The sequence below is a fragment of the Salvia splendens genome, chromosome 16, assembly GCF_004379255.2.
Source record: "Salvia splendens isolate huo1 chromosome 16, SspV2, whole genome shotgun sequence".
Classification (NCBI taxonomy): Eukaryota; Viridiplantae; Streptophyta; class Magnoliopsida; order Lamiales; family Lamiaceae; genus Salvia; species Salvia splendens.
This window is the reverse complement of record NC_056047.1, coordinates 29751584-29774879: the sequence shown is the minus strand read 5'-3', so window position 1 is coordinate 29774879 and position 23296 is coordinate 29751584. Positions and strand designations below refer to the sequence as shown.

At 39.4% G+C, this 23296-nt stretch overlaps 1 protein-coding gene and 1 long non-coding RNA gene across 3 annotated transcripts; both read right to left on the bottom strand.

Moving 5' to 3' along the window:
* Window positions 1-3406: 3406 nt before the first annotated feature.
* Window positions 3407-4174, bottom strand: LOC121772741 (probable calcium-binding protein CML18). The gene has a single exon (XM_042169950.1). It carries the CDS (start codon window positions 4128-4130, stop codon window positions 3678-3680), a length of 453 nt encoding a protein of 150 aa, XP_042025884.1. The 5' UTR covers window positions 4131-4174; the 3' UTR covers window positions 3407-3677.
* A 14860-nt stretch (window positions 4175-19034) lies between these two features.
* LOC121770019 lies at window positions 19035-19852 on the bottom strand. Of its 2 annotated transcripts, none has more exons than XR_006043735.1 (2): window positions 19547-19852; window positions 19035-19310 (listed from the first exon to the last, which is right to left on the bottom strand). It is a non-coding gene; the product is annotated as an uncharacterized LOC121770019 (long non-coding RNA). The 2 variants fall into 2 exon arrangements; XR_006043736.1 differs by having other exon boundaries at window positions 19581-19852.
* Between the last annotated feature and the right edge of the window lie 3444 nt (window positions 19853-23296).

Genomic DNA, 23296 nt, shown 5'->3' with positions numbered 1-23296 from the left:
CTTAAAGTTGTATACATTAATTCTGTTACCTTTGTTTTGCTCTTTCTTCCTCTTTTGTATTGCACAGATTGGTGTGTAATCTTAAAGTCTTCAAGCATGTGTGTAATTATATGTTAAGGTAACCTGTAGATCGAATCACATGTTGGTTAGTATGTTAGTATAGATTATATACTTCTTAAAAGTGTTTAAATTAAATGTGTTACCTAATTTATATTCATTCTTCTTCTTCTTCTCTTTTCCGGATTGTAGATTGCAAGATGTCAAAATTCTGTCTTTACAGAATATTAAGGAATATTGCAAATCCATATAAAATATGGATTAGTTTCTTAATCTGACAATAATATATTTATTAAAGCTAATAAATGGAAGTACTTACCTATTATGTGTTCTTTCTTCTTCCTCTTCTCTTTTCAACATTGTAGAGTGTAGAATATTAAAGGTTTAAGCGTGCATCCTCTCTCTTTCTTCTTTGTGTAATGATTGCCTCTATTATTCTCTCTCCTTCTCCTTCACATTGAGACATATTTGCATATTAGAAGAGGTATATAGGCGTGCATCTTCTGCCTGCTTCATTTCTATTGGTTGCAGCAGTATTTCTCTCTCTTCCTCCTTGAAAATGAGAGGCGGCTCATCTCTCGTTAGTGTTTTTTTATCTCTTGGTATGCCTGCAAAATAAGGTTGATATTAATAGGGAAACACTAACTAATACTCATTTATTACTTTGCCCAATTAATGGACACTATATTTAATACAACATGCATAAAAATGCACATTGATTGAATATATATTTAGTAGTTCTATTAAATAACTTATTTCTTCATATCAACATATATTTTTTAATCGAATTTTGTTTTTTATTCCTGATTTTGTTTGATTATCATTTATTAGTGTTATTTAAAAGGTCTCACTCATGATTATGTCTGTTTTCCTAATTTATTTGTTTTTATTCTGCTTGTCTGTAAATAAACAACAACAAACACCTAAAAATACCCCTTTCTACTTCTCTTTTATTCACTCTGCAATCTCTTCTTCGCCAACTTAGAATACCATTCTACCTATGGTATATGTGTTTCTTCCATCTATCTAATCTATCTAATTCTCCTGTACCTCATCTATTCTGCCTAATCTTAGCTTTAGTAGTTTTAGCTATTGATGGTGTTCTTTTATTGCAACTCTATTTTAGTCTACTTTACTACTTCAATCTTTATATTGAGTTGAAATTTCAGCAATTTAGTATAGTATATCTCACCTTTGATGTCTTGAAATCTTCTGTTCTTTCCTTTTTTATCTTTGTTTTTCAACTTTTTTTATTCTTAGCCACTTTTATCATTGATAGAGTCTGATTTTCTGCACCTGAAAAGAAGAAACAGAAGTAAAAAAAATTTGTGCTTATGTGAAAGTTCTGTAGTGTAGTCTATTGCACTGTATGATAAGATTCTTTTATTGCAACTCTACTTTAGAAAAATGCTAATACCTCAATTGTTATATTCATTTGAAGGAGAAGCAGTTCAGTTTAGTTTATCTCACCTTTGATGCGTTGATATCTTCTGTTCTTTCCTTTTTTTCTTTGTTTTCAACTTTTTTCTATTGATCTTGATTCTCATCCACTTTTAATCTTTCCTACTGCATTATTCTATTCAATAGAGGTTTATTGACTAACTCTTTTCCTATTATATGTCTAGACAACTAATTTCCTGATTTGTGTTATATTATAAGGTTTAGTGATTCTATTTTATAGCTAGACTCTTCTGCTTTTCTTCTTTTTTAATCTCTTTTACTGGATTTTTCTTTCTTTAAGTAGATCACATGTGAATAATAATTTTAAAATGTTCAACAGAAATAAGAATAATATCATATGTGCTATATGTTCTAATTTGATGTCTGTTCTTATATGCTTTCTGTTCTTATTTACTATCTGTTCTAATGAGATCAGATGTGAACAATATGCCTTTAATTCTTATTTACTATCTGTTCTTATAGTTATAAATTAGTATCCATTTCAACTTAATAATGCAGAGAGGATTTAAGTAATGCATAAAAATTAAATATCAACTTTGTGATAGTCTTAGTGACAGTCATCTTCTACATCTATTTGAATATATGCCTGACATGTGGATCATCAGATATTTTTATCCATATAGTATATCACAAAATTAATAAAATAACATCAAGGAATTGGAGTAAGTATATGTCCAATAAAATCTTCTACTCCCTCCGTTTTCAATTAATTGTCCATTTTCACTATTTTTATTCATCCTCATTAATTGTGTATTTCACTTTTTGCCATAAATAATAAGTAGGCTAAATATTTCACTTATTCATTTCACTCATACTCCCTTAAGATATCCATATTAATATGGAATTTTAGGAGTAGTTAGGGGGAGTTGTTAGAGATTGAATATTTTAATCAAAAAAGATCAGAAAGATATTATTTCTAAATATAAAAATGTACTACATATTAAGTGGGACCGGGGGAATAATATCCTCTATATGTCTCAACTAAGTTGATTTGTATTCTTTTTGGGATATCACAACTAAGTTAATCATTTTCTTTTTTGACAAAAAAACAAACATCACTTTTACTTAATCTCATCACCTACTTTACCCACCTTTATTTTTCCTACTTAATTCCACTCTTCTACTTTTCAACATAATTTCTTAATTTTCGTGCTCAAAAGTTGACTACATTTAGGGAAATGGATCTCCTGTGCACAACAGGTGGTGTGCCATTTCCCACACGCATAATTAAATAAAAGAAAAGGAAAGAGAAAAAGAATAAAAACAAGTATAGCTACGTTTTGTTTATAAAATGATGTGATTTAAACAGTCCCCTACTGTGCGCAGGGCATCCCCTCAATTTAGTTGGATGAAGTGAGTATGAAAATAAGACTTATATTTCATTAAATTTTTAAATTCACTTGAAAATCAGCGTTAGAATGAAATGAGTATGAAAATAAGACTTATATTTCATTAATTTTTTAAATTAACTTAAAAATCTGCGCCGGAATCATAGTGGACAATTCTTAAAATTCATACCGATTGGATAATTATTGGGGAAGGAGTACTTTCAACGACTGCTAATTTCAATTGGTTGTAGACTTGGGGACACAGTTATAAACATGGCAAAAAAGAGCCTCAGCCAACTCAAATACATAAATCATGATTCATGACTTATTTCATGTTCGGTAACACATACATTTATTTATTTATTAGATAAAGTAATAGTAGTAGTTTAAAAGTTCGCAACTGCTGGCGCTTTCAAGATGCAAGTGTATAAAGAGTTGTCTTTCAATAAAGATAAGCGCGTTGCTTAATCAACACCAGTCTCAATCCCATAAATCTAACTCCGCGTTGAGTATCCTAATAATCAAATTCAACCACAAAAGTTATTTTCAATCTTCAACCATTAAATGCCAACGATTGTTTCATAACAATTCCATTAAATGCCAACGAAATCCCCCTTTTTACCCGTGACAAATCCACCGTCAACTGTTCCGTTGAAATCACCAAAGCAGTTCCAATTTTCAACAGTTTCTTTTAATCGCGAACAATAGAGATGAAATTCTTAATTCTATACATGAAATCTAGAAAACTACTCCTAATTGTTGCTTAAATTCGAATTCAAAAAAGGAAAAATAGATAAGTAAAAAAGCAGCAGTTAGATGAAATTCCGATCATTAAGAAGGCCTAGTCATCATCTTTTTGAATTCCTCGAAATTCACGCAGCCGTCGCCGTCGACGTCGACGGAGCCGATCATTTTCCGGCAATCCTTGAGCGAGCACTTTTCTCCGAGGCTGCGGAGCACCGAGTGCAACTCGTTCGCGGAGATCTTACCGTTTTTGTCCTTGTCGTACAGATCAAACGCCTCCTTCAATTCCTTGTCGCCGTCGCCGCCGCCGCAGTGGAACACCTTGAACTCCTTCAAATCGATGAAGCCGTCGCCGTCGGTGTCGAGCTCCGACATTATGCGCTTGACCTCGTCGGCGGAAGTGGCGGAGCCGAGACCGTTGAGTATGTCGCCGAGTTCGGAGAGAGAGATCTTACCGTCGCCATTGGTGTCGAATTTGCTGAAGACTTTCTCCGCCTCTTCTTCTAGGGTTAGCGCGATTGCTGCTTGATTTTTTGCCATTGGGAGAGAGGAGAGGAAATATGTTTTACTTTTTCTCGATTCAAGAGTTTGGGGCGACGCTTTATATAGGAGGGAAAACGCGTTTAATTGCGCGTGGATTAAGATTTAGTTACTAAAGGAAATCCTTTATTTACATAATACGCTTGTGAATATATTTATATTTAAGGAACAAAATCTTAAAATAAAATATGATTCAAACAAATTGAGAAAATAAAAGAAATTACTATTATATATTTTGGTATGCGTCTAATTAATATGCTATGAATCCTATATAGATACGCATAATATTTCCTATGAAATTGTGGATATACGTATTCACATATTTGTAATCCCAATATATAATATGTATACGATTGTTGGGTTCTTTATTTAAATGTTTTCTTCTTCAATTTGAAATCAAATTGTTTTGTGATAACCTATTGTGAAAATTCGCATATTATATTGTTAAGGATTATGAAGATCATCATGTATTTGTAGTCATGACTGATCGAAAGGGATCTCCCAAAATGTGAAATTCAAAGTCAGAAATTTCTTCTTTTCAACTAATATGGGAATTCCATAATTCTATTATGTGTCATTCTTTTTGTTCAAGATCATCTCTAATGTAAAACCTAAATGAAGTAGGCAAATAGATGGAATGGTGCTCCAAAACCTATCTCATACTTGTCACTTTTCCAAATTTTATAAGTATGGAAAGTTTGTGAATAGAGATTATTCTTTTGAAGGTTGAGTTTATTATAAATTGTTGAAGTAAAATCAGTATTTAATTTGATAGTTACGCTAAAATTAAATGATTTTGATTTTAGTATAAATGACAGGTGATCCTTTAAAACATAAAAGAATAGCAATTAAAGCCTTTTTTTGGAAGGAAGTGAAAAGTATAAAATCATTTTGAAATAAATAAAAACAATAATAAAAAGTTGATTTTAATTATAGGTGAAAATTGTAATTACGAATATCCTACATGAGAAAGTAAATTACTTTAGTTTTAAATTACTTAAACACTTGCTATGACATTATATGTTATTTTTTATGACGTTTATTTTGTTGTGGCTCTGACAAGACGTCTTTGTTTTTCTTCAAACCCCCAATCTGCTCTCGCTCGCCGCTACTAACGGTGTCTCGGTTGATTTCCCTTCCTTTAACTACACAGATGTTTCAGTTCGCTAAGTTTGAAAAGTCCAAAGAGCGCACGGAGCTTGGATACGGTTTCCCGATCGGAGATCCATGGATCACAGACGATATCTCCCCATCAGCGGCGGATGCGGGTGGGGTCGCGCGGGGTCGGCCGACCCCACCGCCATTCCCGGAGAATAGCCTGAAGACTCCTCCCAACAGCCCCCGACCCCACGACATCCGGAACTCCGCCCCACGATTCATCCTTAGACCTCAAGCAGCGCAGCTTTTCCCTTCTTTTTATGTATTTGGCTTAGGTTTGAGCTTTTTATTAATTAAAAAAATACAATCAATACTTTTCTTTTTAACAATTTTATCTTTATATAAGTGTTTAAACTTTATTTATAAATTACTAGTTTATTGATCATCTTTTAATCACGGTTTATTACTTTTTAGTTTTATTTTTTAGTAGTTTATTAGGATTTCTTTTGTTATATTTTATATTTATATGTAATAGTAACTATTGTAATAGAATAGTATATAAAAAGTAGGCCTTCAAGATGACAGCTGTAGGCCTGTCTCTACACAACTTTCCACAAAATACTACAATCAATCTATATTTAACAGGTTAAAATTGATTAAAAAAACTTTAAAAATACAGCAGTTATAATGCCCAGTTTTCTGCCAAATAAGGAAAAATTGGCATTTAAAAAAGTTCCCCAAAAACTCTCACTTTAGATATTGATAGATGTTGAACACGAACAACGACTAAAAGATATATTCATAGCTATTTCCAATGAAATAACTTTAAGTTAGCTTCAAAACATGAATACTCGTAGAAGTCAATTATCGCGTTTAATATAAAATAGAGATATTTCGTTTGCAATGTATTTTTATTACTAATTTATATATTTAAATATTACTCCTTATATTAATTTTCTCGTCCGACCTCACCATTTTTAATTCCTGGATCCGCCATTGCTCCCCATGGCCTTTCGCCTCTGAAAGCGTCCTTCCTTCTCAATGCCCGGGCTACAATTACATGTTATCATTACATTTAACCTATTATTACATCGGTTATTTGATTCAAGTTCCATTATAGGCGAAGTATCAGTATATTTATGTTGACATTTCTAGGTGTCGTGAAAGCTGATTTTCTAGTAGTTACGGTTACATTGAAATGACATTTTAGATAGTTACGGTTACATTGAAAAATACGTTTTAGATTTCTTAAGTACATACACTTTTAAATAACAATGGTAAGTAAATTATACAATAAATTAAAGAGTGGCCTAATTGGATTGTCTATACATTGTACTATCATTAAATAATCAATGCTCACCAACGGGTCGCAGCGCGGAGATGTGGTGACCTTGAGATAACGAGTTCAAACCCCGCCACCCGCTGGGAGACTTTTGGCCTTAATCCGCAAGCCCGGTCGAACAGGATTAGTCGAATTCTGCCGAAGGCGCTGTTCGTTACACCTGTGGTTAAACCAAAACAAATAAAATAATCAATGCTCCCTAAACTTCATAAATTATACAGTATATACATCTTTTGTTCCATTCGTGATGGTCATCTTCCCTTTTCTTTGTCACGACTAAGATGATAATTTTTTTTTGTGTTAATTTATATTTCATCCGTCTCTGAAAAGTATGAACTATTTCCTTTAGAGCCTGTCAATGAAAAGTAAGAAAATTTTAATATTGAAATTCAACTACACTACTAATAATATGGATCCAGTAACACTATTTCAACTTGTAACGCTCGTACTTTTAAAGTACTAAATTAAAGCATGCCATGAAATAATTAATATAAAATATTTATGCATGCTATGTTTCTCGTTAAATGTGCTTTGGAAAATAGTATGGTTTCTATGTGATGATGTGATTTTTTTTGGAACGTCTTTTTTTTATGAACATTGAGAGACATGTTGAAGGTCTCGTTGAAAGAATGACGACGATATTGCTATATTTATCAAGACGAATGAAATACGTGGAGATGAATATTTTTTTTGGAAGACGACGTGCGTAAATCGAAGAATGGTTGAAGGGATTATATTTGGGACAACACCAAATATAAGTTGTGCCGTTAAACGTACTTTAATTTTTTTTAGTTGTGAAGAACGAGATAACCAAAATTAATAAAGACCCGTGAATTTTAATTATCGAAGGAAAATACGAAAATATAAAGTATGAACTTATTTTGAGTTTTTCAAAATAAATTAGAGTCCAATTATTTACAAAATAACTTGGATCCTAATTACTCTTTTAATCCATCAAATAATGATATTATTTTCTAACTTGGGCTTCCAATTAAATTGATCCCAAACCAAAATAAATTATTGAAGCCCAAGCATGAATTTAAAGTGGACCAAGCCAAACCCCCCCCCCCCCCTTCTCTTCCTCTTCTTTGCTTTCTCCTTATGGCCGACGGTTTCCTTCTCAAAGAGGAGACTCTCCATTTTCTCCACCTCTCCATCTTCCTCATCAATGCTACCATCCAAGAGCCACCACCATTCCTCTTTAATCCATTCTCGGACACTTCACATTACACAACAAAGAAAACAAAGAAAAAAAAAGTGAGAGGAGCCGAGAGGGAGATTGCCGAGAGGAAGGGAGGAAGTTTTAGCTACCATCTTTTGTGTTTCTTCTACCAAATTCAACCATTTTTGAAGGTATAATTCTTTCCTATCACCAAGCATGAGATTATTATAGCCTTGCATATTTGTTTTTACACCTTCGTATTCCATAACCCAACCAAATAACATCAACTAAGAATCAACCAAACGATCGCCGTACGTAACCGAAACTACGAAAGAACTTAACTTTATAATGAAAACGCGTGTTGGGGGCTGATTCGGGGTCGTTCGGGGTAGTTTCGAACGAGAAGAAGTCACCGCCGGCGACGGGTAGCGGCGGACATGCCGCGCTCGACTCTCCCGGTGCCGACGACGTCTCGGAGGCTGGGCCTCCCACGGCGACGACCGCGACGTTCCTCTCTCCGGCGAGACAGCAGCGGCGCTGGAGCAGGCGGCGACGGCGGGTGAACGGCGACAGCTGCTTCTTCCCTGCGGCCCTGCGACGGCAGCGAACCGAGGCAGCACGGCTTAGCGACCTCCCCGGCGGCGACAGTAGCTTCCGACGGGCAGCAGCCCTCTCGGCGACGAGCGGCGGCGGCTGCTCGTGGTTTCACTCGAAGAGAGAGAGTCGGAGAGAGAGTCGGAGAGGAGATAGAGAGTGAGATAAGATTAGGCCATGTTTTTTTTGTTTTTCTCTTTTTAGTTGGGCCTCACCAATTATTTTTGGAGGAATAAGGTGGGCTAAGTAAATATATCTTTTGGGCCGTCAATTAATTTAAATCGCGGGAAATTATTTAATTAAAGCTAGGAACGTTTGAAGAATGAATAATTTACCCTAAGCATGAAATAGTACTTTTCAAAGGTAAATAATTGCGATAATTAAAGTATACGCTTAAATAATTTTTTTTTGAAATTATTTTCGACGTCACAGAAAATACGAGGAACCAACGGAGGAAAGAACGAGCGTAAGTGGCCGACCGGCGTCGCACGCGACGCCTTGGGAGGCCGCCGAATAACCGAAAATGCACGAAAACCGAGAAAGAGAAATAAAAGATTCTAATTAGAGTGCATGCATTCTAAATGTCTTTGTTACCGAGATTGATGTGTACTTTATGTATTTTCCGAAAAGGTGATTCGCACGGCCGCTAAAAGTAGGAACGAGAAGCTACTTAAGGAAAACTCTAAGCTTTGAGGTGGGCTTTATTACTTAAACTCTTCAATTGCAATTGATGTGTTTATGGTGAGATAAGGGTGGTTTCAATATTATGTCATGCCGTGCTTTTTGTTTTGAATTGCCTATCTGATTGTCTACTAGAATAATGTTCTACTAGACTTTGATGGTTAACGAATTCGGGTCTAACTAGGGTCCAAGCCCCACTTAGGCTGGTGCACTGATGGGGATCGTGAGCCGTCCCTTAGGTAAGCCGGTCCAGTGATCGAGTTTGTGGCTACATTCTCGTTTCACATGATGGTTCAGATATGGTATATGATGGAGGATGACGATTGTCCGCGCGGACACTATTTTTATTAAAGGAATGATTTTAGTGTTTCTCGGCATTTTAAAGAAAAACCTGAGTTTCACTCAATGATGGCTGACATAATTCTACCGATAAATGTATTTTGGGCATGAGTTCACTGGGTACATCAAGTACTCAGCCCCTGCATATGTTTTCCCTATGTGCAGGTTGAGCGAGGACGGGAGGCGGAGTATGTTGAGCAATGATTCCGGAATTGTATTCAATAACTGTTCCGGTTACTATTGTATCTTCATACATAGTAGTAGCCAAACTCTCAATTGCTTCCGCTACTCTACGTTTTAAGAATTTCTTTTATTTCCTTTGGATTATCAAACTATGTCATTCACATTATGTACTTTCGGGATTTGAAACTTTGTTCGATAAATGAAATTTCGTCTTTGATCTACATGTTGTACCCCTTGGATTGTTTTCCCCCTTCTTCCCGCTTCTTAATTCCCCCACTAGTCGCGATTCACCGTGCTTTCTATCCTTAGGAAGTGCAGTCGTGACAGAATGGTATCAGAGCGATTTTTTTCTTTCCGCTCTGGACCGAGAGTCGTTTATTCAATCTAGTCTAGACTCGTTTTGCTAGACTAAAAGAGTATCCATTTAAGGCTCAACACTCCGTCTCACCGCGCTCAACAAGAAAGAAGGTAAAAGTTTGAACGAGACATGTTGGAAGTGATAACGAATGGGAATGTTTGAGAAGTAGACTTCAACAGCCTTTGGTGTAGGCTAGTCGTTCATACGAATTTCTTCATTGATGACGATACAAGTATTGATGGAACGAATGGGGCGCGAATTCCAAGGGATGATGAGATGATGAGATAAGGACAACCTTGTGAAGCGCGATTAACGCTAGATCGAAATATCGATGAAATTGCAGATTGCTACGTTTATAAAATACGCAACATCTATCCTTAGATGATAACAAAAAAAAGGGAAATAATTGTTATGACTTTTCCTTATGGAAATCGACAGGTATATGCACGGTAGCACGTATGACGTTCCCTACGCGTTTTTTCTTTCTCTACCTTGCTTTATTCTTTTCTGCGACTGGTTGCTAAGGGAACTTACTTTCATGTAGATGGCGATCATAATCCACGCACCGCTAAGGAGAAGGTACGTCAAGAATGGACTGCGGGCGGTGGAACTGTATCGCGGGTTCGAGAGAGATGAGAGGGCCCCTTTGATGTCTTATGTTGCCGACTACCTGGAACTATGGCGGGATGCTCATGGGTGTGGAGTGAGGCACTATGAAGGCATTAAGAGATTGATTGATGAATTACCGGCACCTTGGAATAGGTGGGCCGACGAGGCTTCGCGGCCATACATTTGGCATGAGCTCCCTGACTATAGTGTACAAGGAGACATGAATGGTTTTGTGAAGGTCCTCTTGGAAGCCCTGGTCGATGTTCATGACGGACCGCCACCCTATGCTCCACCTATGAGGGAGGCATCCTTATCGAGTCGCAGCCCCTACAGCGGGGGTCGGTACGAGGGTGAGACGCCGCAACCAAACTTCCCCAAGAGGAGGAGACTTGGGATGCGCACCTCCGCACCTCCCGCGACGGAAGTTCTAGTGGTCGATAAGCATATCGACGTCGCTACTTATGTGAGGGAGAACGATGAGGAAGAGGAGGAAGATCCTCTTGAAGATGAGGAAGAACCCCTTGAAGACGAGGAGGATCCCATGGAGGATGAGGATGACCCCGAAGAAGAGCCCCTTGGAAGGGAGGTTGAGGTTGAAAGTGAGGAATGGACGAATTATGAGAGAGCTCCCGAGGAGTAGTGTTCCTTTTACTGTTTTGCTAGCTTTGAATGTTTTGTTTTGGCGAACGATGTAATGTTTTCTTTAAAGTTTTGGTTTTCCTTGTTGCAAAGACCTTGTGGAAACACGTACTGTTTTGTTTTAAGTTAATAAAGTTTCCGTTGTTTTATCGTTGTGTTCGTTTTACCTTGTTATGTGTGGGAAAGTTTGTGAAATCACTTTTGGGAAGGTTGTGTGGTGTGGTGTGGTGATGGTAAAATCGGACTTTTGGTACTAACGCATGTGTTGAACAGAATGCCTCCCCGACGTGCAGCCGTTCATCATGAGAATGAGGCAAGCAACGAGACCCAAAGTAGTGTGGGCCCTGAAGGACAACCACCACCACCACCTCCACCACCGCCACAGCCGGAACGAAACATTGAGAAGGAGTTTCGGAAGGAACGTCCTCCCATTTTCGATGGAATGGGAGATCCGGCCAAGGCTGAGACCTGGATTCGGGCCATAGAACGTATCTTCAAGTTCCTAAGGTGCACCGATCAGGAGCGCCTATTGTGCGTGACCTACCAGCTCATGGGGTCCGCGGAATTTTGGTGGGAGACCAAGCAGCGAACGATGTCGCAGGAACAACTGGACGCCCTAACTTGGGAAGACTTTAAGGAGGAACTCTATGATAAGTATATCCCGAGGAGTTACCGCAAGGCTAAGGAGGCGGATGACAGTGACTGAATATGACCGTGCCATATGCGACATGTCGCGATACGCACCGGAGCATGTGAATACTGACGAGAAAATATCGGAGAAGTTTTGTGCCGGTCTGAGGCACGAAATAAGAATGGCTCTAGCATGCTGTGGAAGACTCTCGTATGTCGAGTCATTGTCTCGTGCATTGGACGTGGAGGAAGCGATGCCACGGGAAAAGACAATTACACCCACACCGCCGACCCCACAGCAGAATTTCCGAGATAAGAGGAAGTGGGACGGGAACCGTGAACCCTTTGACAACAAGAGGTTCCAGGGTACCCCAAACTCTGCTCGGGGCAAAGGAAAGCAAGCTGCTCCATACCAAAGTGGAGATTTCCGTTAGAGAGCACCTCCCTACGCTAAGTGCCAGAAGAACCACATGGGGGAGTGCAGAGTCGGGACAAACGTGTGCTACAAGTGTGGTGGAGTTGGACACTTCGCCAAAGAGTGCTCGAGCAACAATAACACTGGAGTTGGGGGAACAACGAATGGGCCTCGAGGGAATCCCACACCACCTCAGCAGCCGCAGCAGCGTCGCCAACCATATCCCACTCAAGCTAGGGCCTATGCCTTGGGACGCAAGCAAGCTAAAGCCCCACAGGGAGATCCAAAACAAGATAATTTGGCAGGTATGAGAACGCTACTTGACATGCCAGTTGCTGTTCTGTTTGATACGGGTGCGTCACACTCCTTTATATCGCACTCCTGCGTAAATGCTTTAAGACTTCCTGTTGATGAACTTGAACATAAGATGAATGTGAACTCACCGGTAGGAGGCCTTATATACCTTTCACAATCTTGCTCGAACATAGAATTTATGATGGGAGAACTTAACTTAGTGGCTCACAACCTACATGTTATGCCAATGGAAAACGTTGACATTATTCTGGGGATGGACTGGCTAGCTGAAAACTATGCCACTATTCGATGCCAAGAGAGACAAATCTCGTTACAAACCCCGGGGAAGGAGCCCTCTACTTTCCACGGGATTTCGATGAATCAGCGGACTTGTGTGATATCGGCACTTCAAGCAACTACGATGATTAGAAAGGGGCGTCCTGCCTATCTCGTTTATCTACAAGGACATGACAAGAAAGAAAGGAAAGTTGAAGATGTGGCGGTAGTACGTGAGTTTCCCGACGTGTTTCCCGACGTGTTTCCCGACGCGTTGCCAGGCCCTCCGCCTGATCAACAATTGGAGTTTACTATCGATCTGGAACCAGGAGCCGCACCAGTATCGAAGGCACCTTATAGGATGGCACCGAAAGAGTTGAAAGAACTCAAAATCCAGCTACAAGAACTTTTGGACTTGGGTTTTATCCGACCCAGTGTATCGCCGTGGGGAGCACCTATGCTATTTGTGAAGAAGAAAGACGGGACCTTGAGAATGTGCATAAACTACCGAGAACTGAACAAATTAACTCTCAAGAACAAGTATCCTCTGCCGAGGATAGACGACCTGTTCGACCAACTTAGGGAAGCAGGAGTATTTTCAAAAATGGACTTAAGGTCAGGATATCATCAGCTGAGAGTACGAAGAGAAGACATACCCAAGACGGCGTTCCGAACGAGGTATGGGCATTATGAGTTTGTAGTAATGCCGTTTGGACTGACAAATGCACCTGCAGTATTTATGGACTTAATGAATCGAGTATTCCACCCCTACTTGGACAAGTTCGTCCTGGTGTTCATAGATGATGTGCTGGTTTACTCGAAGAATGAAAAAGAACATGAGGAGTACCTAAGGATCACGCTGGAAACACTAAGAACGGAGAAGTTGTACGCCAAGTTCAGTAAGTGTGATTTCTGGCTAAAGGAAGTAAACTTTCTGGGGTATATTGTGACGGCCGAAGGGATTCGAGTTGACCCCACAAAGGTGGAGGCCGTACAACAGTGGAAGGCACCAAAAACCCCAAACGAGATTCGGAGTTTCCTTGGTCTGGCAGGGTACTACCGGAGATTTATTGAAGGATTTTCTAAAATCGCAAGGCCGATGACTCAACAACTGAAGAAGGGGACCAAGGTCAATTGGACACCGGAGTGTGAGGCTAGTTTCCAATTGTTGAAGGATAAGTTGACCACCGCACCTATTCTAGCCGTGCCGGAACTGGGAGTAGACTATGTGGTTTACACTGACGCGTCTAAGGTTAGACTCGGATGTGTTTTGATGCAGAATGGTAAGGTGATTGCCTATGCTTCACGGCAGTTGAGGCCACACGAACTGAACTACCCCACTCATGACCTAGAATTAGCAGCCGTTGTGCACGCATTGACGATTTGGAGGCACCATCTCTATGGAGTTCGGTGTGAGATTTTTACCGACCATAAGAGTCTGAAATACTTCTTTGAGCAGAAAGATTTGAACATGAGACAACGCAGATGGCTTGAATTGGTCAAGGATTATGACTGTGGCATTAACTATCATCCGGGCAAGGCAAACGTAGTGGCCGATGCATTGAGCCGGAAAGCCAAACCACAATTGGCAACCTTTCTCACTCAACAAGCGGAGTTGATTCGCGAATTCAGCAAAATGCGATTGGAATTAGAGCTCCGAAGAAGGTGAAAGGAAAGATCGCCACCTTGGTAGTGGTATCCGATCTGCGAACAAGGATAATAGAAGGACAACGAAATGATGAAAATTTAGAGAAGGTTTGACTGAAGGTGAGGAAGGGCGAGCAAGAGAAATTTCGAGAGGAGGCTGATAATGCTCTCACTTATGAAGGGAGACTTTGTGTGCCAGACGACGAAGGACTTCGAAAAGAAATTTTGATCGAGGCACACGAGACTCCATACACCGCTCATCCTGGAAGTACAAAGATGTACCAGGACTTGAAGGGATCATTCTGGTGGGATGGAATGAAGAGGGACATAGCTTCGTTTGTGGAAAGATGTTTGGCGTGTCAACAAGTAAAAGCTTTACATCAACGACCCTATGGGAAGCTGCAACCGTTGGAAATTCCGGAGTGGAAATGGGAACATATCGCCATGGATTTTGTGACGGGATTACCAAAGACCCGGCAAGGGAATACAGCCATTTGGGTAATCATAGACCGCCTCACCAAGAGTGCGCATTTTATACCTATCCCTATAACTCATGGATCCGACAAACTGGCTCGGATTTATGTGAAAGAAATCATTCGGCTACATGGGGTGCCAGTAACAATCACGTCAGACCGAGATACAAGGTTCACTTCAAGGTTTTGGATAAGTCTGCAACGAGAGCTTGGTACACGACTGAATTTTAGTACTGCTTTCCATCCACAAACCGATGGACAGTCTGAGAGAACGATTCAAACTCTCGAGGATATGTTGAGAGCCGTGGTTCTTGACAGAGGAGAAAATTGGGAAGTTGTACTACCGTTGATCGAGTTTGCCTATAACAACAGTTTCCAGACGACAATAATATGGCCCCATTAGATCACCACTCTACTGGGATGAGGTTGGTGAAAGAAAAATACTCGGGCCAGATTCGGTCGAAGAGATGATTGAGGTCGTGCGACAAATTCGACAAAGGATAAAAGAAGCTCAAGACCGACAGAAGTCGTATGCTGATGTCCGGCGTACAGATTTACAGTTCAATACGGGAGATAAGGTGTTCTTGAAGGTATCTCTGTCGAAGGGGGTAACGAGGTTTGGTATAACGAGGTTTTGGGACTGTGCATAATGTTTTCTGTGTGTCACAATTACGAAAGTATGTGTTCGATCCCAAACACGTGGTTCATCAAGAGGAAACGATATTGAATCCCGACTTGAGTTATGAGGAGAAGCCCGAAGCTATTCTGGACAGGAAAGTGCAAGAATTGAGGAATAAATCGATCGCGTCCGTGAAAGTACTGTGGAAACACCATGGCCACGAGGAGGCTACTTGGGAACTGGGGGATAAAATGAAAGAGAAATACCCGGAGTTGTTCGTTAGAAATGAGTAAATTTCGGGATAAAATTTCTATTAGGTAGGTAGAATGTAACGCCCGTACTTTTAAAGTACTAAATTAAAGCATGTCATGAAATAATTAATATAAAATATTTATGCATGCTATGTTTCTCGTTAAATGTGCTTTGGAAAATAGTAAGGTTTCTATGTGATGATGTGATTTTTTTTTGGAACGTCCTTTTTTATGAACATTGAGAGACATGTTGAAGGTCTCGTTGAAAGAATGACGACGATATTGCTATATTTAGCAAGACGAATGAAATACGTGGAGATGAATATTTTTTTTGGAAGACGACGTGCGTAAATCGAGGAATGGTTGAAGTGATTATATTTGGGACAACACCAAATATAAGTTGTGCCGATAAACGTACTTTAATTTTTTTTGGTTGTGAAGAACGAGATAACCAAAATTAATAAAGACCCGTAAATTTTAATTATCGAAGGAAAATACGAAAAAATAAAGTATGAACTTATTTTGGGTTTTTTTAAAAATAAATTAGAGTCCAATTAATTACAAAATAACTTGGATCCTAATTACTCTTTTAATCCATCAAATAATGATATTATTTCTAACTTGGGCTTCCAATTAAATTGATCCCAAACCAAAATAAATTATTGAAGCCCAAGCATGAATTTAAAGTGGACCAAGCCCTCCCCCCTCCCCCCCTTCTCTTCCTCTACTTTTCTTTCTACTTATGGCCGACGGTTTCCTTCTCAAAGAGGAGACTCTCCATTTTCTCCACCTCTCCATCTTCCTCATCAATGCTACCATCCAAGAGCCACCACCACTCCTCTTTAATCCATTCTCGGACACTTCACATTACACAACAAAGAAAACAAAGAAAAAAAAAGTGAGAGGAGCCGAGAGGGAGATTGTCGAGAGGAAGGGAGGAAGTTTTAGCTACCATCTTTTGTGTTTCTTCTACCAAATTCAACCATTTTTGGAGGTATAATTCTTTCCTATATCCAAGCATGAGATTATTATAGCCTTTCATATTTGTTTTTACACCTTCGTATTCCATAACCCAACCAAATAACATCAACTAAGAATCAACCAAACGATCACCATACGTAACCGAAACTATGAAAGAACTTAACTTTATAATGAAAACGCGTGTTGGGGGTTGATTCGGGGTCGTTCGGGGTAGTTTCGAACGAGAAGAAGTCACCGCCGGCGACGGGCAGCGGCGGACATGCCGCGCTCGACTCTCCCGGTGCCGCCGACGTCCCGGAGGCTGGGCCTCCCACGGCGACGACCATGTCGTTCCTCTCCCCGGCGAGACAGCAGCGGCGCTGGAGCAGGCGGCGACGGCGGGTGAACGGCGACAACAGCTTCTTCCCTGCGGCCCTGCGACGGCGGCGAACCGAGGCAGCACGGCTTCGCGACCTCCCCGGCGGCGACAGCAGCTTCCGACGGGCAGCAGCCCTCCCGGCGACGAGCGGCGGCAGCGGCTGCTCGTGGTTTCAGTCGAAGAGAGAGAGTCGGAGAGAGAGAGGGAGAGGAGATAGAGAGTGAGATAAGATTGAGCCATGTTTTTTTTGTTTTTCTCTTTTTACTTGGGCCTCACCAATTATTTTTGGAGGAATAAGGCGAGCTAAGTAAATATATCTTTTGGGCCGTCAATTAATTTAAATCGCGGGAAATTATTTAATTAAAGCTCGGAACGTTTGAAGAATGAATAATTTACCCTAAGCATGAAATAGTACTTTTCAAAGGTAAATAATTGTGATAATTAAAGTATATGCTTAAATAATTTTTTTTTAAAATTATTTTCGACGTCACAGAAAATACGAGGAACCGAGAATAACCGAAAATGCATGAAAACCGAGAAAGAGAAATAAAAGATTCTAATTAGAGTGCATGCATTCTAAATGTCTTCGTTACCGAGATTGATGTGTACTTTATGTATTTTCCGAAAAGGTGGTTCGCACGGCCGCTAAAAGTCGGAACGAGAAGCTACTTAAGGAAAACTCTAAGCTTTGAGGTGGGCTTTATTACTTAAACTCTTTAATTGCAATTGATGTGTTTATGGTGAGATAAGGGTGGTTTAAATATTATGTCATGCCGTACTTTATGTTTTGAATTGCCTATCTGATTGTCTACTAGAATAATGTTCTACTAGACTTTGATGGTTAACGAATTCGGGTCTAACTAGGGTCCAAGCCATACTTAGGCTAGTGCACTGATGGGGATCGTGAGCCGTCCTTAGGTCGGCCGGTCCAGTGATCGAGTTTGTGGCCACATTCTCGTTTCACATGATGGTTCAGATATGGTATATGATGGAGGATGACGATTGTCCGCGCACACTATTTTTATTAAAGGAATGATTTTAGTGTTTCTCGGCCTTTTAAAGAAATACCCGAGTTTCACTCAATGATGGCTGACATAATTCTATCGATAAATGTATTTCGGGCATGAGTTCACTGGGTGCATTAAGTACTCAGCCCCTGCATATGTTTTCCCTATGTGCAGGTTGAGCGAGGACGGGAGGCGGAGGATGTTGAGCAATGATTCCGGAATTGTATTCAATAACTGTTCCGGTTACTATTGTGTCTTCATACATAGTAGTGGCCAAACTCTCAATTGCTTCCGCTACTCTATGTTTTAAGAATTTCTTTTATTTCCTTTGGATTGTCAAACTATGTCATTCACGTTATGTACTTTCGGGATTTGAAACTTTGTTCGATAAACGAAATTTCGTCTTTGATCTACATGTTGTACCCCTTGGATTGTTTTCCCCCTTCTTCCCGCTTCTTAATTCCCCCACTAGTCGCGATTCACCGTGCTTTCTATTCTTAGGAAGTGCGGTCGTGACACAACTACTATTTCCCTTCCTCTCTCCTATCAAAAGTTACACTTACTTTTTAGAGACGAAGGGAACATTAAGAAATGTAATAATATTTGAATTTTATAAAGTTTGTAATTGTTTAGGATATGTTATTTGGTTGACACTACATAATTTTTGTGTTAATTATCAAAAATTTATTTTTGGTTTTAAGTATTTTTGGATATATTGTGCAATTTTAATTTTTTTTATATATTTATGCAATTTCAAATTTTCAGTTCAGATTAAGGGTATACATTTGGGTTTCGGTTTGTTTTTTCGTCCAAACCGAACCGAAATCGAAAAACCGAAAATCGAAAACTGAAAAATCGAAAACTGAACTATAAAAATCGAAAAACTGAAATTATATTAGATTTGAAAAAATCAAAAAACTGAAAAACTAATAAACCGAAAAATCGAAATTAAAACCAAGTATTCACAATTAAACCATAGCATGATTAACATCTCAACTAACAAAAATAAATATTTAGGCTACAATATCACCATCAACAAAAATAAAATTTCATAAATATGTAGGCAACATGATTAACTAATGGAGATTTCATTGTGGTCACTCTTCAATATCTGTTGAACTTCTCTGCAAGTTCCTTTCTAGATCTAGCCTTCGTAACTTTTTCTTGCTCCAACTTCCAAATACCAAGGACATCTGCAACTATTTCACTTTTATTGTTCAACACCTACAAGAAGAAACATTAAGAAAATTACAACAATATTATTGAAAATCCTAATGACAGTAGTGGGAAAATGTTCAATTTGACCATATGTCCATATGAAATCAGTAAATTAGAGAAAATTACACTGAATTTCAACATATTTAAAATTAACACAAACAATTTAATCATCTAAATAAGTAACAATACATAAACTATATAGCTCAATATCGAAATTTTAAATCTGGGCGTGGACATCTTACCATTTAATGCATAAACATAAGTTTGAATCTGTACCTAGCTTCCTGGAGGCGGCGTGGATAGCTTAAGGGCGGAGGCGATGGAGGGTTGGGTGGAGAGGCGACGAAGTGGGGACGGGAGGCAGCGGACTGAAGAACGGCTGTAGGGCGGAGGCAACGGACTGGAGCACGGCTGTAGGGCAGAGGCGACGGGCTGGAGGCGACGATCTGGAATCTGGAGGAGATAGCCGTCGATTTAGACTTGGGAGGATTGGAGATGGAGAGTTTTAGGTTTAGAGAGTGGAAATAAAGAATGGAGGCGGAATGAATATCATTCTATTATAGGGTTGGAGTTTTAAGTATTCTCTCTCTCTCTATATAAATAATTAATATATTAAATATAATTCGGTTTTTCGGTTTTTTTACATCCGAACCGAACTGAACCGAAAAACTAAAATTTTCAAAATTTTAAAACTGAACCGAAAAACTGAAAAACCAAAAAATCGAATAAACCGAACTTAATTTCAAATTTTCGGTTTGGATCGGTTTGGATATTTGAGTTTTGGTTTTTTTGCCCACCCCTAGTTCTGATTGATTTTATAGTTTGGATTTCAATTTTTCGGGTTTGGTGTTTTGGATAGTTCAATTTGGTTCAATTTTTCATTTTGGTGTGTGAGTATGTATAGTGTGTGTATAGTGTGTGTATTTTATGTATGTGTGTGCATTTTGTGTCTGTTCGTGTGCAGTGTATGCGTGTGTAATGTGTGCAGTTTGTAGTGTGTGTACTATGTCTATTTTGTGTATGTGTCTGCGTGTGTGCGTGTGTGCAACGTATGTATTTTATGTATATGTGTGTGTAGTGTGTAGTGTGTGCAGTGTATGTATTTTGTGTATGTTTGTGTGCAATACGTATTTTGTGTATGTATGTGTGCGGTGGGTGTACATTGTGCATGTTCGTGTGTAGGGTGTAGTGTGCAGTTTGTGTAGTACGTGTAATGTGTGTGTTTTGTGTATGTGTGTGAAGTGGATATATGCACAAAATGTATCTAATTTATAGAAATTTGAAACTTTAATTATCTACTTCAGTATATGGAATTTAAATTGTGGAATTGAGTTATTTGAAATTGTAATTTAGTTCCAAATCTAAATATTTTTGTAATACCAAACATCGAAATCGGAATTGAAACCACCAATTCCAATTCCATGGCCCGAATTCCGAGTTCCTAAATGTTCCCAAATGAAACATTAGTTTTTTTTGTCAAATATTAACTATATATATTTGTAACATCGAACATTATACATAACATTTGAACCATATAAAATCCGTATAATGAGCCATTTTAAAGACTATATAAAATTATCCCTAAATTGTAGAATTGGGTAATTTTATTGCTTAATATTCACAAAGGCATAGTACATCATATATAGGCTAGATAATCACTATACATGGTGAGATATTATCTCAATCAAATCTTCCTAATAATGTGGTAAAGATGATCCGCAATCTTCTCATTCAATACGTGATCTTCTCCTTGATTTTGTAGAATACTCCGGGTCTCTTTCTAACACTCCCCCTCAAGTTAAGTGACGGGGTCTCCAAAACTTAACTTGCCCAACACTTCTTGGTAATTCTTTGTGGAGACGGTCTTAGTCAAGATGTCTGCTAGTTGATCTTCTGATTTTACATAGGGGATCTCCACTATCTTCTCCTCAAGATTTTCCTTTATGAAATGTCGATCAATCTCGACGTGTTTCGTTCTGTCATGTTGCACTGGATTCTCTGAAATGCTGATTGCAGCTTTATTATCGCATAACAGCTTGCAAATCTTCTGTGACTCCAAGTCCAACTCTCTCATCAATCTTCTAAGCCATAGTATTTCGGTTAAGCCACTTCTAATACCTTGGAATTCAGCCTCGGCACTTGAGAGTGCCACTACCTTCTGATTTTTACTTCTCGAAGTTACCAAGTTTCCACCAACGAAGGTGAAGTATTCTCCGGTGGATCGTCTGTCCATCAAGTTCCCTGCCCAGTCTGCATCAGTATATCCGTGGATGTCTAGGTGCCCATTCTTCCGAACAGTACTCCATGTCCGGCAGTTCCTTTCAAGTATCGTGCCACTCTAAGCGTTGCCTCCCAATGTTCTTCTCGAGGACTGTGCATAAATTGGCTGAGGACTCCTACAGCATAGGCAATGTCTGGCCTAGTATGGGATAAGTAGATGAGTTTCCCAACGAGTCTCTGGTATCTTCCCCGATCAGTAGGGTTTGCTCCTTTTATGATTTGGAGCCCATGATTCTGAACTATAGGAGTGTCTGCTGGCCTACAGTCCAACATTCCTATCTCTGCCAAGAGATCCAGTATATACTTGAGTTGGCTAATAAAAATCCCTTTTCCAGATCTAAGTACTTCAATCCCGAGGAAGTACTTAAGGTCACCCAGATTCTTCATTTCAAATTCCGCAGCAAGATGCCCCTTTAGTCGCTCTATCTCGGCGTCATTATCTCCAGTGATAATCATATCATCCACATAAATTATCAAGCAAGTAATTTTCTCACCTTCTCGTTTGATGAATAGTGTGTGATCAGAACTGCTTTGTTGATACCTATATTTCTTCATCACCTCTATGAATCTGCCAAACCATGCTCTTGGAGATTGTTTTAACCCGTATAGGGTTTTCTTCAACTTACACACCTTCTCTAGCCCGAACTCTTCTGAAAAACCTGGTGGAGCTTCCATGTAAATCGGGTCTTTCAATTATCCATGAAGGAAAGCGTTAGTGACATCATACTGATGGAGAGGTCAGTCTTTATTTGCCGCTATAGATAGAAGTACTCTTACAGTATTCATTTTGGCAACTGGAGAGAATGTTTCAGAATAGTCGATACCTTGAGTTTGAGTGTATCCTTTCGCCACCAGTCGAGCTTTATATCGTTCAATACTTCCATCTGGTCTCATTTTGATAGTGAAGACCCATCTGCACCTTACGGTATGCTTCCCTTTGGGTAGTGAACTGATCTCCCATGTGTGATTTCTCTGCAAGGCTTTCATCTCAACCAGCATTGCTTCCTTCGAATGTTTGATTTTTATGGCTTCTTCAAATGTTCGAGGTATCTCCTCCTCGTATAGTGCAGTTTGGAATGCCCTTGCCATTTTGGAGATATTAGCTTCAGCAAAGCTTGATATTGAGTATCTACTTCTTCTTCCTATCCTCCCTGGTGAATATCTCTTGGGAGGGATTCCTCTTGTACTGCGCAGCGGAAGTACTTATTGTCCTGTGTCTTGGTCAATAGTGGTGTCTTCCTCTGTATCAGGGGGGTTAGAAGTACTAATCGTATCCTCAGAAAGTGTGCCAGAGATTACCTCGGATTCCGGTACGGTTAGATCAGAGGATGGCGGCGGAAGCGCTGAAGGGCTCATTTCTGTAGACAAATTCGACTCATGGATGGTACCAACTTGCTCTGGTGGTCCCATATCGAACTGACTTGGCACATGCCACCGAAGGGAGTCGCTTTCTTGGGTCTCCCCCTGTCTCTCACTCTCCCCCTGAGTCCCAAGGTGGTAATAAAATTCTGTTTCGAGGAAGTTGCAATTCATGGTAGTGGTAATTCTCTTAGTTTTAGGGTCATAACATCTATAGCCCTTCTGAGTGATCCCATACCCCATAAATACACACTTAATTGCACACGGAGAAAATTTGGTTCTTTCTTGTTTTGGAACATATACGTAGACAGTGCAACCGAAAATTTTTGGGGGAAGAGATAAGGCCGCAGGGA